Raw genomic sequence first — 16,833 nt, 5'->3', positions numbered from 1 at the left:
CACAAAAAAATATGGATAATGACCACACATTTTCAGAGTTTTCAGGAATCTCTTTTTAACACTTACTTTTGCAAAGATCTGAAAAACATCTAAGGCCGGGAAAAGCTGAGAAACATCTTGGATTTCCACCTTCAAATACAACTGCAGTGTCCTAGCAAGGTGCCTGAGGCCTTCTGTCATGTCTTCACTTAACTGATCAACATCTTTACAAAGAGGAAACATATTTAAAAGTGTGAGAGTTACCTTCTGCCAACATCTTTAAGCAATCTAGAATCAGCTTGGTAGCATAAACACTTCAAACTCCAAAGAGGCGAGATATATTACTTTATTTTTGACAGCAACTTCTCACCACCAGGCTGTTATTGCCAAATTGTACAAATATTATGTGAAAAACTTAGGACAAAACAGATGTGCAAAAGGATGCTAAACAGCAAAATCAGTTAAGTGTCATACAGTAACAATATTTATATGTCATCCAAAATACATTTTCAATGCAAGGTTACAATACCTTGATTTCTTTCAATCAGCAGTATGCTCTTCCACAAAAGTGGAAAATTGCATACATACTATAAGTGGTTTGTGTGTTTTAAAAAGTAAGTAGAATGAGGCAGGAACTTGACTGTATACAGTAATAAGGGAATACTTGCAAAATTAAAAAAAAACTAATCTGTCAATCCATCACAAAATTTATAATAACTTGTCCTTTAATAAAATGAACAAAAAGCTGAACAGATAGATAGATAGATAGATAGATAGATAGATAGATAGATAGATAAAAATATATTCAATGTCAGGTTGGATTTGAAACAGTGGACCCTTTACATTCAGCACAGTTTAATCAAAACGTCTACCTTGTTCACAGCTGCTCGTATGGGAGACTGCTGTCTTGTCCTAAATACTTAGCAAACATTCTTTTCCCAACTCACAGGAGAGCCTTTTCTCTCTCAGTTTAATGCCTTACCATCTTCCCTGTTAGAAAGAAAAATTCATAGTGTTCCTCTGCAACTATGTCCAGGTAATTTACAAGAAACAGAAAGTCTCGAATATCATCATATGATATCCCTTTTATGTGACACAGCCCAGGGTTCCTCAACCTTGGCAACTCTAAGCTGTGCGGCCTTCAACTCTGGCTGGGGAATTCTGGGAGTTGAAGGCCGCACAGCTTAGAGTTGCCAAGGTTGAGGAACCCTGACACAGCCAACTGAACTATCAGTGCCTTTCTTAACCCACAGGCATGGAAGATTGGGGAAGTTTATTCACTTCTTCTTATCTGAAGGTCACTAAATATCTCCGGAAGGGTTGTTAAATTTGTTGCAATCACTATTGCTATTAGACACTTTAAAATCTAGTATTCCCTCCCCCTTTTAAAAATTATTAATTATTTATTAATTTAGTGTTCTTGATCTTTTGTTTTCTCACAAGCTAATCTGCATTTTATATCTATTTTACTTATGATGTTTTGACTGTCATTATTAATGATAATTTTAATAATTAATTCAATAATTCTTTTGATTTGTATCATTTTGTCTTTGATGTAAAAACAATTAACAGGATTAACTATCCCTAGAGCAAAATAATATTTGGATAGGGGGGAATAAATCAACAAAAATGGGATAAACGTAATTCTGAAAACAAAAAAGCAGCCATGTTGGCAGACCAAAGGTCTTTTAGTTCAATAGTCTGTTCTCACAGTAGCCAATTGGATGTCTCTGGGAAATTATTTCATTTATGTTTCCCAAAAGTGAGGGGAACCGGATGTGAATTGGAGAAGCAGGTCCAGGATTCTCATTCCTAACCTTGAACTGGACTGTTCTACACCATACGAGCAGCATATCTATGTTGAATTGCAGACAGCATTCAGTCGCAATAATTTCTGAAGACCAGGTAATCACAAGGATTACACAAATGGAACTTAGCGTTACAGCTACAGAGCTTACAAGCCTTGAAGTTGTAAAGTGATTTATCAAGAAGAAGGAGAACAAAATTATTTCCTCCACCCCTCTGGAAGATAAATAAGTATACGGGATTATATGTCTCCAGAAGAAAATGATGCTGCTGTAGTCCTACATGTATTTCTACTTTCCCCTGGAAAAGAACCTTTGGTCTTATTTTCTTCAATTTTTTTTATCTCAAGAACAGAATACTACAAAGACCATGTCAGAAAGAAGCACAATGCAATCTAAAAGGAAACATTATATTATTCAGAATCAGACAGAAAGCAGTAACTTCACCCATGTCAAATAAAATCACCTCTGGGATTAAAAGCAGCAAACATTTAAGAGAACAGTATACAGGTAGTCCTTGCTTAACAACAGTAATTGGGATTGGAATTTCCATCACTAAGTGATGCAGTAGTAAAGCACGACATCACATGACCATGCTGTTTAGTGATAGCAGTTCTGGCAGTCCTCAGTTACTGTTGTTAAACAAATCACCACAGGTCATTAAGCGAGGACCTCACATGACCGCAACTTCTGACTTCCTGCCAGCTTCCCCACTGACTCTGCTTATGTGAAGCCGGCAGGGAAGGTCACAAATTGTGATCCCCTGACTGCGGGATGCTGCAACGGTGAGAAATGTGGGCCGGCTGCAGAGGACCCAGATCGCAATCACATGATCAGAGGGGCACTGCAATGGCTGGAAGTTCGAGGACCAGTCATAAGCACCACTAGTTCAGCACCATTGTAAGTCTGGACAGATGATCAACAAATATTCATTAACTGAGGACCACCTGTATTTCAACTCAGGATAGATACAAAATAGAACACTATACCCATCCAAAACTTTGGGGGAATTTAGAGAATCAATAATAATAATAAACTTGTGTAGAACACAATTATCTGTACTGGAACAATTAACTATTGCCTGGGAAGAAACATCCCATAGGAATTGCATGGCAAGTGATCAAAAGTTTACTTCCTATCTCATATGAAACCAAAGGAAATAGGAAATGAACTGAACTGAAATCAAGTAAATGAATTGTTTTAATTTTCTGGGGTTAAAAAAAAATCCTTGGAAGATGAAACACTACAAAAAGGAAATTACATATATAGAACCTTTTCACATGTTTTTTCCAAAAGCACCTTTGAGCCCTTTCCCACTATCTGTACATATTTGTGAATATTGTAACTCAGGAGAGAAAGCAGGAGATGGGTGCATAGATCACGCTAACCCTGCTCTAACTCAATGTCATCTATAACCTTTTATTAACATTGCATTTTCAGGCACACTGATGACTATTTAGGTTCTCAGATTCAGTAGGGAAAAAAATTCCCCTTAAATATGAAAATGTGACTTTCACCTACAGGTTTTCTTTTGAAAGACATGACAATGTAGTCTTAGAATTTGGTCCAAATACCAAATAAATAAATTCTAAAAAAGCTCTAAAATAAATGCAATTACAAAGGCATATATAATAAAAATAATATTTTATCTCACTGTAGATAATTTAGAATAATAGAAAATTTTCATTAGTATTCCAAGATCAAAAATCTAGTATGGAGGCAGAGAGATTCCAAAATTATCCTTTAAATTGCATTGATTCAGTTAACACCCTTTGATTTAACTGGGACACCCTCTACCATCATCAGTGTTAACCACAATGTTTGTTGCCTTCAAACAGTCATTCCTTTATCAGATTCAAGGGAGCACAGAAACCCTCACTTGCTAACCAACTAGGATAAAATACTGAAAAGAAAATATGTTCTCACATACCTTTAACATAGTAGAGTCCCTTTAGAGCAGCCTTTCTCAACTTTTTGACTGTGGAGGAAACCTTGAAATATTTTTCAGGCCTTGGGGAACCCCTACACTTTCAGCCTCAAATAAAGGCCACAAGTTACAAAATTATTATATTCGTTTCAAGTGTACGCCTGTATATATGCATTAACAGCATTCTTAAACTAAAAATAAAGAATAAAACTTACCTCCTTAATGTGAAGTTGCCTGAACTTGAAATAATTTTTTAAATAAATCGTGATCTCCCAGGGAACCCCTAGTGACCTCTCGTGGAACCCTAGGGCTCCATGGAACCCTGGTTGAGAAACCCTGCCTTAGAGTGAGAAAGCAACACTGCTAATAACCACTTACTTGACTGAAGATCAGAAAGAGAATACAGCTCTTCCGATGGGCATGCTGATTGCCTTAACTGTTAAGAACATAAAAACACTAATGAATAAAAATAAACTTGGATAATTGATTCACTGTTTTAAAAAAATAGTTTTAATCCTGATATTTATTTGTTTGTTTATTTGTTTTCTATAGCTGCCCATCTCAACAAGTGACTCTGGGTGGTTTACAATCATAAAAATCATAAAGCGGTTAAAATAATTAAAAACAATTAAAAGTACAAAATAAATATATATGGTCGCCAAGTAAACAATGCATGGATGTTAATATAGCCAAGAAAGATATATGCATATAATAAATAATAATCATCTGAAATAAAGTAATTTGTGCCTATTTTATGACTGGAAAAACATTATTTGCATTTTATATCCCATCATTTGCATTTTATTATTATTCATTTAATTTATTTTCCCATTTTCTTGGTTTTCACATATTATTTTGTTTATCAAGTTCACCGCTGGAATGGTTGCTACAAGTTTTTTTAAGCTCACCCACTACACCAAAGTGGGTGTGATATTTAAAAATTCTTCTTAAAGAGTCCCTCTTTGAAATGGGTGCCAAAAGACCAACCTCTCATAAATAACTGAGATGTTAATCATTTTGAAGAAATGAAATAAGCATGGAATTTGGCATCAGCATCAGCCTAAGATCAAACTGATTAACTCTTAAGCCAACAGCACAAAGTACACTAATACAATTTTCCATTTTCAAGCAATTTTTGTAGAATTTCATTTGGAACTTCAATACAATTTACTATAAAATCACTATCTATAATGAGAAAAATGTTTGTACATGATGATACTTACGATGGATTAGTTTATCACATTTATTTGCATGGGCTGTCCTATTTCTAATTTCTAACCAGATGCCCAAGAATGCAGTTGAAATAATTTCCAAAGAATTTATACAAATGTACACTGTAACGTATCACATCTAGCTGTTAGTTGTATAGATTTTAAATTCAAAGTAATTCATGAAAATGTATTCCTCTGATGATCTTTTTTTTCTTTTTCCATTATATTAAAAGCTAGTCAAGTGAGGAGACAATACCTTTATTCCTGTTGATTAGTGCAGAGAGTGATCACACATACAAACACTCACATAGCACAGCACATTTTACTCTGCTCTTTCAACCCAAAAGACACCCAGAGGATCTTTCAGAGTGATAAAATACATGTTAATTCCTTTTCTCAAGAGTACAATCCCAAAAGACAATGCACAGGGAAAGGGACAGAAGCCAGAAACAAGCGAATTCAGGCAACAATTCTTAATATTGCACGGTTCTTATAAAAACCAGGCCAGATGCACACAAGTCAAAGAAAGAAGAACTAAGCAGAGTAAATTGGCTGCTTCCCTACTTTTTCCTATAACCAGCACAGCTCAGAACATCAATTCATCAAGTCTCACTGGAGCTCCTTGCTATACCAGGCTCTTGATGGTACAAAGATATTTTTAAAGGATTTTGTCAAGTAAAATCATGGAGAAATCTGACTGGGTGAAGGTTTCTCTCAGCCTCTCCTCCCAGAGGCCTCATATACAGGACAGCTTAGATTCTGTAATATACAATCTGTTTCCGCATTAACAGAATTAGAGCAGGTATATTTTCCAAGAATTAATCATATATAAAAAATTAACTTACTACTTTGAAAATGATCCTTCCAACAAGCCTCACTGAGTCAGGAGGAAAATTAGGGTCAATACGCTTAAGACATTTGCATTCCCGTTTGTGGTCCAGCCAGGCTTCTTTCTATGAGTAAAAATAATTATTTTCCCTTTAACACTTAGCATTTTTTTTAAAACAACCCCTCCTCCAATGTTTTACTTCCATCTCTTTTTCTTTAAATGTATTTCACATGGAGTACAAAATGTTTGCAATGCACTGTACGGAATATAATTAACAAAAACAAATAATTGTATAGATTAAGTATCTTGTATTCTAAAGAAAGTATATTGTCTGTCATCATTAGCAGTGTATTCTGAATTATCAAGTGGTAAACTAACAGTGTGATGCAGCTGCTAAAAAGACAAATGCTATCTTGGGGTGTATGCACACATACACAGAATGCAGGCTGCAGAAGTACCTCTTCTACTCTACTTTGCCCTGGCCAGCCCCATTTGGAATACCATGTCTAGTTCTGGGTACCCCAGTTCAAATAGGACTGTGTAACTAGAAAACAATCTCAGTAAAATTAAAAAAATTGAATACCACGTTGTCCATCTATTCTTCAAAATGATAATTACCTGACAGTGTGCATCACAGTATCTTGCAACTTTGCACTGAGAACACCTAAGTAGCTGCTGCTTCCTAAAGTGGGAGGAGAGGGGAGGGAGGGAGAAAAAATAAAATAAAGTAAAATGTGCATTTAAATAGATTCACAACCCATGCTCAGTCTACCTGATGCAGTTGGCCATGCAGTTTGCCAGCTTAGGTCATATTTCTAGACCTACCCTTGTGATAAGAAGAGTAAGGAAAAGTTATGTTTACATATTTGTATACTTTCTCTTAATCCTATACAATTGTATCCCTTTTTATTTTTATATTGTTTTGTTCACAAAAAGGAAAGGCAAAAATGTACATATATATTCATCATTTCTAGATTATTCTGTGAAGGTATAATTGTCCTGTTGTCCTGTTCGTATTTTGGTAAGTTCAAAAAAATGAGCATCTGCAAAAACTGGTGAGGCCTCCAAAACAACATTACTTTGTGAGATAACATCTAGCCAAACAGAACTCCCATGACAATTAAATCTTCTAAAGCAGGGATGGATAAGCTTTGGTGACTAGGAATCACTTATAAGCAAGAGTTACTGGGGATGAAACGATGAGTAGATGAAATGGGCTCTGGGCTGTGCAAAAAATGGGCTGAGGGACACACTCAGTCTTTGGGTCTTGGTTTACTTATCCCTGTCTTAAATGGTGAAGAAAAGAGAATGGTATGATTTGTATTTCTGTCCAGAAACACATCTGCATAAAAAAAAATTATATATACACACAGAGAGAGATGTAATGCAACGCAACGCAACATAACGTAAGTAATGTAATATATGGTGTAGTGGTTTAAGGCAGCAGGCTAGAAACAAGGAGACTGGGAGTTCTACTCCTGCCTTAGGCACAAAGCCAGCTGGGTAACCTTGGGCCAGTCACTCTCCCTCAGCCCTGGGAAGGAGGCAATGGCAAACTACTTCTGAAATCTTGCCAAGAAAACTGCAGGGACTTGTCCAGGCAGCCGCCGAGAATCGGATAAAATTGAATGGCAGAAAATATAAAGATAACATATTTATTAAATCAATCAATCAATCAATCAATCTGGATGGATGGATGGATGGATGGATAATTTTCTCTGGTTTCCTTCAAACACTTGCTCCTAGGCTATGCTATCTAGTTACTGTGCAAGAGACTGGGTATCTTCCCAACTGAATTCTTTACAATATATGAGAAGATAATGAACAGTCAAATGCCAAATTGCCTCAACATCAAGTTCTACTTTACAGGGTACCACCTAGGAGATAAGAGAAAGGAAAATGTGCAGTAAGTGTGGTAGATACATACACAGAGTCCTAAATGAATTGCATTGCTATTAAAGTCTACTACACACACGTACACACCCATTATTGTTTCCTTAAAACAAACGCAGTCCACAAGGAGGCTGGATAAGAAATACTGAATTACTCTGCAAGGTTATCATACACCACTCCTGCTCCACTGAAATTGGGCCTAACAGCACTACATTATCTTTCAAGGCTTATATAGCTCACAGTCTTTCCACCAATGTTCTGCTTTTTATTACATCTATAAAATAATGATGAATTGTATCTAAAATAATTAGTAATGCTTTTTTTAAAAAAATGTTCAGAAACTCAGAAAGAATTGAATTACAAATTAAACCTCCCTGTTGTTCTTATAATTAGACACATTATTATTAAATCACAAGTACTGTATACTAAACACCTTGATTTCTAAACTGATTATATCTTCCTACAGGGCACAAGAGAGCCAGTTTGATGTAGCGGTAGAGGCACCAGGCTAGAAATCAGGAGACCAGGAGTTCTAGTCCTGCCTTGGGCATAAAGCCAGCTGGGTGACCTTGGGCCAGTCACTCTCTCAGACCTAGGAAGGAGGCAAGGGCACTTCTGAGAAACCTTGCCAAGAAAACTGCAGGGACTTCTCCAGGCAGTCTCCAAGAATTGGACACCACTGAACAGATAAAATATATAATATAACCAGACACAAGAGTTATACTATGTCTTGTGTAGCATATCAAAGGCCAGAGTTGAAATGTGGGTGTGGCCAGCTTCAACAATTCAGTTGAAAAATGGGTGACTGGAAAACTTAATGCACCTCTCTTGTCCACTGAAACTCCTTTTTTTTTAAATAAAAAATTGCTCCAATTTGGGGGTGCAGCTTTCCTGAAGTCTAGGAAAGAAATACTGGCAGATCATGCCTTTTACTAAAAACTGGGGTGACATGAAAACTGGGAATCTTGGGAATATATTCCCCTTTGTTGATTTCATGTTTCCAAACCGGTGTGTGTGTGTGTGTGTGTGTGTCTGTTGTTGCTGTTGTCATTATTGTCTGTGTGTCATTTTGCCTTTTTTAAAAATCTCTATCCTTTTGTTGATGTACCATTTGTAATAATAGAAATTTAAAAAGAAACAATATGTAGAAAAAGGTGCGAGAATTAAAGTAGATTATATTCATATGTCCTTGAATATAAAGCATTTATATTTTGGTATATTTCATGACTGTAAAGTTAATTATAATAAAATTGTGTTTATCAGGCAATTTATTTTCCAGAAGAACAAAAGAACGACAAAAGTGAGTGCAAGCCATGACTTCTCAGAAGTCCCATTAAATTCAATGAGATTTATTCTCAAATGTATATGTATAATACTGCAGTCAAAAAGCTCCAAAATCCCAAGTGTTTTCTTTTACTGAATGATTCACACTGCATGCAAAAAGAAAATCATAATATTCATAGAAACCCTTCAAGCAGTTATTTGATAAAATTGAAATACTGCAATCTGAGTAGGATATATTTTACTTTTCTCTGCTGAGATAGTAAGTGGAAGAAGTAACACTTTGATTGTCTTGCTCTAGTTTCACACAGGAAATCAAATGCTCTGTTTAACACAGTAGAATCCCCAAACAGTTTTGTAGTAAACAACACAATTGTTACAATTTGCTATAGGGACTCAAAAATGTGATAAAAGGTAAAGGTTTCCCTTGACATAAAGTCCAGTCGAATCCGACTCTAGGGGGTGGTGCTCATCTCCGTTTCTAAGCCTTGGAGCCGGCGTTGTCATAGACACTTCCGGGTCATGTGGCCAGCATGACGACTCGGAACGCCGTTACCTTCCCGCCGAAGCGGTACCTATTGATCTACTCACATTTGCATGTTTTCGAACTGCTAGGTGAGCAGGAGCTGGGACTAGCAACGGGAGCTCACCCCGCCGCGCGGTTTCGAACCGCCGACCTTCCGATCGACAGCTCAGCGGTAAAACCACTAACTCAGAGTGCAGACATTAACCACCTTAAACAAGATTCCTGTTGTGAAATGTGTACTATAAATTAAAGCTTTGTCTAAAATAAAAAACCTCAATGCCTTATGGCAGTGTGATGAAATAACTAATATTTGGGTTGGGGGAAAAGTAAGCAAAAAAGTAAAAACACCCAAGCAAATACCTAAACATCTTAGCCAGAATGCGTAAAAATGTTTGCTTCACAGGATTTTGATTTTGTACAGTTATTGTCTATTCCTAAAAAAAGGTAAAGGTTTCCCTTGACATTAAGTCCAGTCATGTCCGACTCTAGGGGGCAGTGCTCATCTCCGTTTCAATGCCGAAGAGCTGGCGTTTGTCCATAGACACTTCCGTGGCCATGTGGCCGGCATGACTAAATGGAACGCCGTTACCTGCCCGCAGAAACGGTACCTATTCATCTACTCACATTTGCATGTTTTCAAACTACTAGGTTGGCAGGAGCTGGGACTAGCAATGGGAGCTCACCCCGTCACGCAGATTCGAACCGCCGACTTTCCGATCGGCAAGCTCAGCAGCTCAGCAGTATAACCCGTAGCGCCACTGCATCCCTTGTCTATTCCTGTTGTTGTTATTTGTTTAGTCGCTTCCAACTCTTTGTGACTTCATGGACCAGCCCACGCCAGAGCTTCCTGTCAGCCGTCAACACCCCCAGCTCCCCCAGGGATGAATTCATCTCCTCTAGAATATCATGTCTAGGAATAGACAATAGAGACCCTAATATTCTCCATTTTTATATGTAATTCATAGCACATATTTCTTGGAACAAAATCGTTCCCTGCTCTACTTTACTTCATTATCTTCTCTGCCTTCATAGTAGGATTGTGCAAATTTCAAAAATGCCTCAGAAGAAATGCTTCTTGTCCAAACACATCACTTTTTAGTTATTATTAAAGCTTATTTAATGGTATTCATTAAAGCAGCAGCATTATTTTCATGTTTCCGAATAGAGTACCCACCTAGACAATTCTCACATCAGTTTTAAGAAAATAGTCTCATCAGTTCACATACCTTCCATGTTTAAAAAAAAGGGCCTCTACATATCTTAGCAGCCTCTGAGATAAACCAAAGTAAAAGCAATTATAAAATGTTCCACTCCCCTTCAATAAATCCTGTTAAAAGAAACTCTGGGAGAATCTTGCTTTCTGTCAAAGTAGGCTGCCAAGACAGCACTATTGCATAGAGACTTCAAATCCAGCCTCACCGTTTCCCTAGTCCCTTTCCTAATGTGATGAACTTCACTTCCCCATCTACATTTCCTTATCTGTTATAGAAACAGAGGATTTGTGCCATGGTTTAATTCTACTTATCTAACCCCCCTTTTTTTGGAAACATTCATGGTAAACATGTATTTGTTATCTTTGCCAGCAAGCTCATTTCTTTGTGCTGCTGGATCTGCTTTGTGTAGGCCATGTTTCCATAAAAAGTCCCTAAATTATGTTTTTGGAATATAATTATATACATGCAATTTCATGCAACTGTGTGAAAAAAAAATTGGTTACAGGATTCTGCTCTTCAAAAAACTGACATAATTGAACATACTGCTTTATAAGTCTCCTCTGAAATCAGCTGAATACTATGCCATTATACTTGATGAATCCATCAATTATCAAATTCTGGGTTGGTTTGTTTTTTTATAACTACTGCCCTTCTGGCCCATCTTACTCCAGTGATGATTAGGCAGTAACCTAATTTGGACAGAAAGTAATTAAATGCAATTTGGGTGTAAAATAGGTAAACTTTCAAAGTTCTTTTTCTATGTATTGTTTTTCACCTCTTCAGTCTGTCAGATTTCCTGTTGCTCTGCATCATCAGTTATCACACAGGTACCAGCACATCCTTCAGCAAAGGATCGTTACCTTGTCATGGTGCTGGAGCTTGAGCACCTCAACGATGCCATGAGCTAAACCGTGAAGGGCCACCCAAGACAGGAAGGTCATGACAGAGAGGTCAGACTAAATGCGATCCCTGGGGAAGGTAATGGCAACCCACCCCAGTATTCTTGCCGTGAAAACTAAATGGATCAGTACAACCAGAGATATGTCGGTATACCTTCGGAAGATGAGACCCCCAGGTCGGAAGATGGTCAAAATGCTACTGGGGAGGAACAGAGGATGAGTTCAACTAGCCCCAGACGTGATGACGCAGCTAGCTCAAAGCCGAAAGGACGGCTAGCGGCCGACGGTGCTGATGGTGAATGGCGAATCTGATGTTCTAAGGATCAACACACCATTGGAACCTGGAACATAAGATCTATGAGCCAGGGCAAATTGGTGTGGTTATTGGTGAGATGTCAAGATTAAAGATAGACATTTTGGGCGTCAGTGAACTGAAATGGACTGGAATGGGCCACTTCACATCAAATGACCACCAGATCTACTACTGTGGACAAGAGGACCACAGAAGAAATGGAGTAGCCTTCATAATTAATAGTAAAATGGCTAAAGCAGTGCTTGGATACAATCCCAAAAACGATAGAATGATCTCAATTGATTGATAACTGGCAAATAGAGGAGAAAATGTAGAAGCAGTGAAAGACTTTATATTTCTAGGTGCGAAGATTACTGCAGATGCTGACTGCAGACAGGAAATCAGAAGACGCTTAATCCTTGGGAGAAGAGCAATGACCAATCTCGATAAAATAGTTAAGAGCAGAGACATCACACTGACAACAAAGGTCCGCATAGTTAAAGCAATGGTGTTCCCCGTAGTAACATATGGCTGCGAGAGCTGGACCATAAGGAAGGCTGAGAGAAGGAAGATCGATGCTTTTGAACTGTGGTGTTGGAGGAAAATTCTGAGAGTGCCTTGCACTGCAAGAAGATCAAACCAGTCCATCCTCCAGGAAATAAAGCCAGACTGCTCACTTGAGGGAATGATGTTAAAGGCAAAACTGAAATACTTTGGCCACATAATGAGAAGACAGGACACCCTGGAGAAGATGATGATGCTAGGGAGAGTGGAAGGCAAAACGAAGAGGAGCCGACCAAGGGCAAGGTGGATGGATGATATTCTAGAGGTGATGGACTCGTCCCTGGGGGAGCTGGGGGTATTGACTGACAGTCACGAAGAGTCAGAAGCAACTAAACAAATAAACAACAACCAGCACATCTTCATATTCACTGTGCTCCCTCCAGGAGAGTCTAGATTAGATTGGAAAATTACCTAAATAGATGTTATTTTTCTCTCTGCTGCATGCCTGACCTCTCTTTTCACAGTTTCATGCAAATGTCCAAATGAGATAAAAGAACTATAGTAGTCTGAAGTGCTATTCAGATTTTTAAAGGATCTCAAGGTGTACAAGAGTCCAGTAAAAATGAAATCTGTTAATTACTAACTCCTGTTAGACTCTGAGCGTCTAATCCGAAGTCTCCTGTCCCCAGTGACAAGCCTGGAACAGATTTCAGTAAGATACAGTACTCTGAACAATAATCATCTGAATGCAACGCCCAATGAAAATACAGATATTCAAGTTTGTTGTTTTTTAATACTACTAGATGATGAGTTTTATGTAAGGAATGCCAATCTGAATTGGATCAAGATTCAACTAATGTAAGGTTTTTTTTAATTATTATTTTATTTTGTAACATCATACAACCTGTCAGACTGTCCATGGCAGGAATAACCTATGGAGAACCTCCCAAGAGATTTAAACAACATAGCCGGGGACTACATTTTTATTGTAATACAGCTATGGTAACATTACAACTGAACGTGACTTACAGCATTTTTTAATTCAGATCTAGTGCCCTCTTTTCCAGCATCTTGTATATCAGATTTCCTGCCTTATATTTCTCACAATCATGGCAGCTGCATGTTTATATTCTTAATATTCATGCTCTGAGAATCTCTTGCCACTAACGAATTCCTGATACAACCAATAACTCAACAAAATATGAAAAACATCTTTGCCATTGACCCCAGCAACAGGGTTTAGTTATATTTTAATATGTTTATACATTTATTTTTTATTTTAAGTAATTAAAATCCATTAATTAATTACTTTGTATCCCACACTTCCTCCACAAAGCCCAAACACAATAACCTTCAAGAGTAAAAAAGTTCAGGGTTAACACGAACATCATAGTAACACTCATTCGGTAGATATTAGCAAGTGCACCAAACTTATTTAATTAATTGATTGATTGATATGCTGCCTGACTCCTAGCAATTCTGGGCTGTTTACAAATTGTTAAAAAAATAATTAAAACAAGAAGATAACAAAAATCAAAAAATTAAAAAGATGGCAGTTGCAGCCAGGAGGGCCTTTGCACAGCTTCATGCTGTGCACCAATTGCGCCTGTTCCTGGATTAGGAGGCTCTGCTCACAGTCACTCATGCTTTGGTCACCTCCCGGATGGACTACTGTAATGTGCTCTACATGGGGCTGCCCTTGAAAAGTATCTGGAAGCTTCAGCTGGTGCAGAATGTGGCAGCGCAGGCAGTTATATGTGCCCCTAGAGTGATACATGCCACACCTCTATTCTGTGAGCTGCACTGGTTACCAGTTTGCTTCCGGGTCCAATTCAAGGTGCAGGTTTTGACCTTTAAAGCCCTTCATGTCATGGGGCCAGGTTATTTGAGGGACCACCTCTTCCCAATTATATCTGCCCATCCCATCAGGTCCAGCAGAAGATGTATGTTGTGGGTGTCATCTATGAAGGAGTTACATTTGACGGGGTCCAGAAGACAAGCCTTTTCTGCTGTGGCACCTGCCCTGTGGAACATCATCCCCTCTGAGGTGAGTTCCTCATCTCTCCTGACCTTCTGGAAATCCCTTAAAACTTGGTTGTGTCAACAGGCCTGAGAATCGCAAGGGAATGGTAATTGATTAGATGGCTCCACTGTTTATAATCTGATCCGCTCTCTCAGCCTTTTCTAATAATTTGGGTTTTTTTTACATTTAAATGTTTTAAAAATTGCTTTTCTAATTGTTTTGTACACTGCCCAGAGTCACACTGCATGAGATTGGAGGCCATATAAATAAGATTGATTAATAAATAAACAAACTCCCAGAATTCTTCAACCAGCATGGCTAAATCTGAGAATTCTAGGAGCTGAAGTCTACACACCTGCAAATTCCCCATGTTAGGAAACACTCAGCTAGAGAACCTGGGACTTTGCATAGAAATAAATGTTTCATCAATTTCCATCCTGAACATTTATTAACTTCATAATTTAGCTCCCATATCCACCTTCTCTCTCCTGGAACTGGATGCTGGACTAAATGTATCTTTGGCCTGTTCTAGAGTCAATATTTTTGGTTTGTTAAAAGAGAAATAAGGGTATTTTTCTCTACAAATCAAACTCCACTTGATCTCCAGTTTGACTAAGACCATAATTGCCTGTTTAAATATGCATTTATTTTGCAGTATTTATAACCCACTCCAATCTTGATGAACTCTAGGTAGAGCATATCAAATCTGAAAGCTAAAGTAAAATCCAAATATAAACAATTAAAATAACTATCAGAAACGATCAATACAGGTAGTCCTCGGTTAGTGACCACTCGTTCAGCAACCGTTCAAAGTTAGGATGATGCTGAACGAGTGGTACTTGCGACCGGTCCTCAAAGTTCTGGCTGTCCCAGCAACCCCACAGTCACATGATCGCGATCCAGGCACTTGACAACTGGCTCACACTTACAGTGGTTGCAGAGTCCCATGTCACGTGATCGCCATTTGCGACCTTCCCTGCTGGCTTACCACAAGCAGAGTCACTGGAGAAGCCATCTGGGAAGATCACAAGTTGCTCTGGTAAATCATTCTCACTCCAGCGGCTTTTTCCCCCCAGGAACCTGGCTATGGCCCCCACAGCACCCCCTACCCACGGTGGCTACCTACTCAATGTCCCCCACCCAGCAGCAGCCACCCCTGGCCCTGCCATGCTCACACTGTGCTTGTGCTGCACCTCGACGGCCACCCGCACACCCCTGCACAGCCTCACACACCCAGCAGCAGCCACCCCAACCCCACCGCACTCACACCCTGATGGCCAACCATGTACACTTGTGCCCCCAGCAATAGCCACCCCCGGCCCCCAGCCTTGCCATAGCTCAATGGCCACCCATGCACCTTCCCTCACCCAGCAGCAGCCACCTCCTACCCCGCCACGCTGGCCACCCACACACCCTCGCACACCCTCCCCCACCTAGCAGCAGCCACCCATCCCTGCTTGCACCACACCTACCACCCACGCACCCAGCAGCAGCCATCCCTAGCCCTGCTGTACTCAATTGCTGAGAAGTCTATTGATGATGAGTAACTTGGTCTTGGCAGAATTTAATCTGAGCTTATTTACTCCTGCTAGAGTTCCTTACAGCCTCCAGGCACCTATACAGGACTTCTACAGCATTTGTTTCAGACTATGGTGGTTATGTATCACGGATTGTCATCAGCATTTTGATGACATTCATCTCGAACCTTGGAACAACCTCCCCCAGAGGTTTTACGTAGATGTTAAATAACATGGGGGAAAGGACAGTTATAGAAACTCAGGACACCAGGGTATGCTTAAGAGCACTAATCTGCTATTACACTATTTCTTTTTTTTTTAAAAAGACCAACTTCCATATTCACATTCATAAGGCAATATCAATATGTAATAAAAATAAACTTTAAATTTCAGTAGAAAATAATTAACAATAGAGACAAAGAGACAAGGACAGTGGGAGAATATAAATAAACAAACTATCTTGTAGGTAAGAAAATAAGAAATTTTGGAACAATAACTGTTCAATAAAGTGCAAAAGAAGTGACAACTGCCAGTTAAAGTCTTTTGTAGTGTACTTGTAATTTGGTTTTAACTGATTTTATGATTGTTCACTGCCCAGAGTCACTTGTTTGAGATGGGTGGCCTTATAAATTGAATGAATAAATAAATACAAAGTTCTTAAATCACATCACCAAAATTAATTGTCTTTATAAATGCAAATTCTGTTATAAATGTTTATCATTGATGCAGCAACCACAAACACACAATTACTTTTATAGGTAACATTTATCCTAGTGTCCAGTAATTCTTCACTTCAAAACTCAGTATGCAGTGCATTTTGCTAATTTTATAATATATCTGCCATGAAGACATTTACAATTAAATCAATGGTAAAGTAAATTAACATAAAAATTTATGAAGTTGAACATTTAAATTGTGTTTGTATTTAAAATA

The 16,833-nt window shown here is 38.4% G+C and overlaps 1 protein-coding gene across 2 annotated transcripts in view; it reads right to left on the bottom strand.

The window, feature by feature from the left end:
* The window catches only part of SMYD3 (SET and MYND domain containing 3), a 349,832-nt gene that overhangs the window by 315,776 nt on the left and 17,223 nt on the right, over positions 1 to 16,833 (bottom strand). For both annotated transcript variants that reach the window (XM_063306111.1, XM_063306103.1), the window contains exons 2-5: positions 6,370 to 6,433; positions 5,768 to 5,875; positions 4,090 to 4,147; positions 67 to 203 (exon numbers count right to left, since the gene is read on the bottom strand). In XM_063306111.1, coding sequence (XP_063162181.1) covers positions 67 to 203; positions 4,090 to 4,147; positions 5,768 to 5,875; positions 6,370 to 6,433 — 367 coding nt within the window. The remainder of the gene's footprint in view (positions 1 to 66; positions 204 to 4,089; positions 4,148 to 5,767; positions 5,876 to 6,369; positions 6,434 to 16,833) is intronic.

Source organism: Candoia aspera, chromosome 1 (assembly GCF_035149785.1).
Source record: "Candoia aspera isolate rCanAsp1 chromosome 1, rCanAsp1.hap2, whole genome shotgun sequence".
Classification (NCBI taxonomy): domain Eukaryota; kingdom Metazoa; phylum Chordata; class Lepidosauria; order Squamata; family Boidae; genus Candoia; species Candoia aspera.
This window is presented reverse-complemented; position numbering and strand designations above follow the sequence as displayed.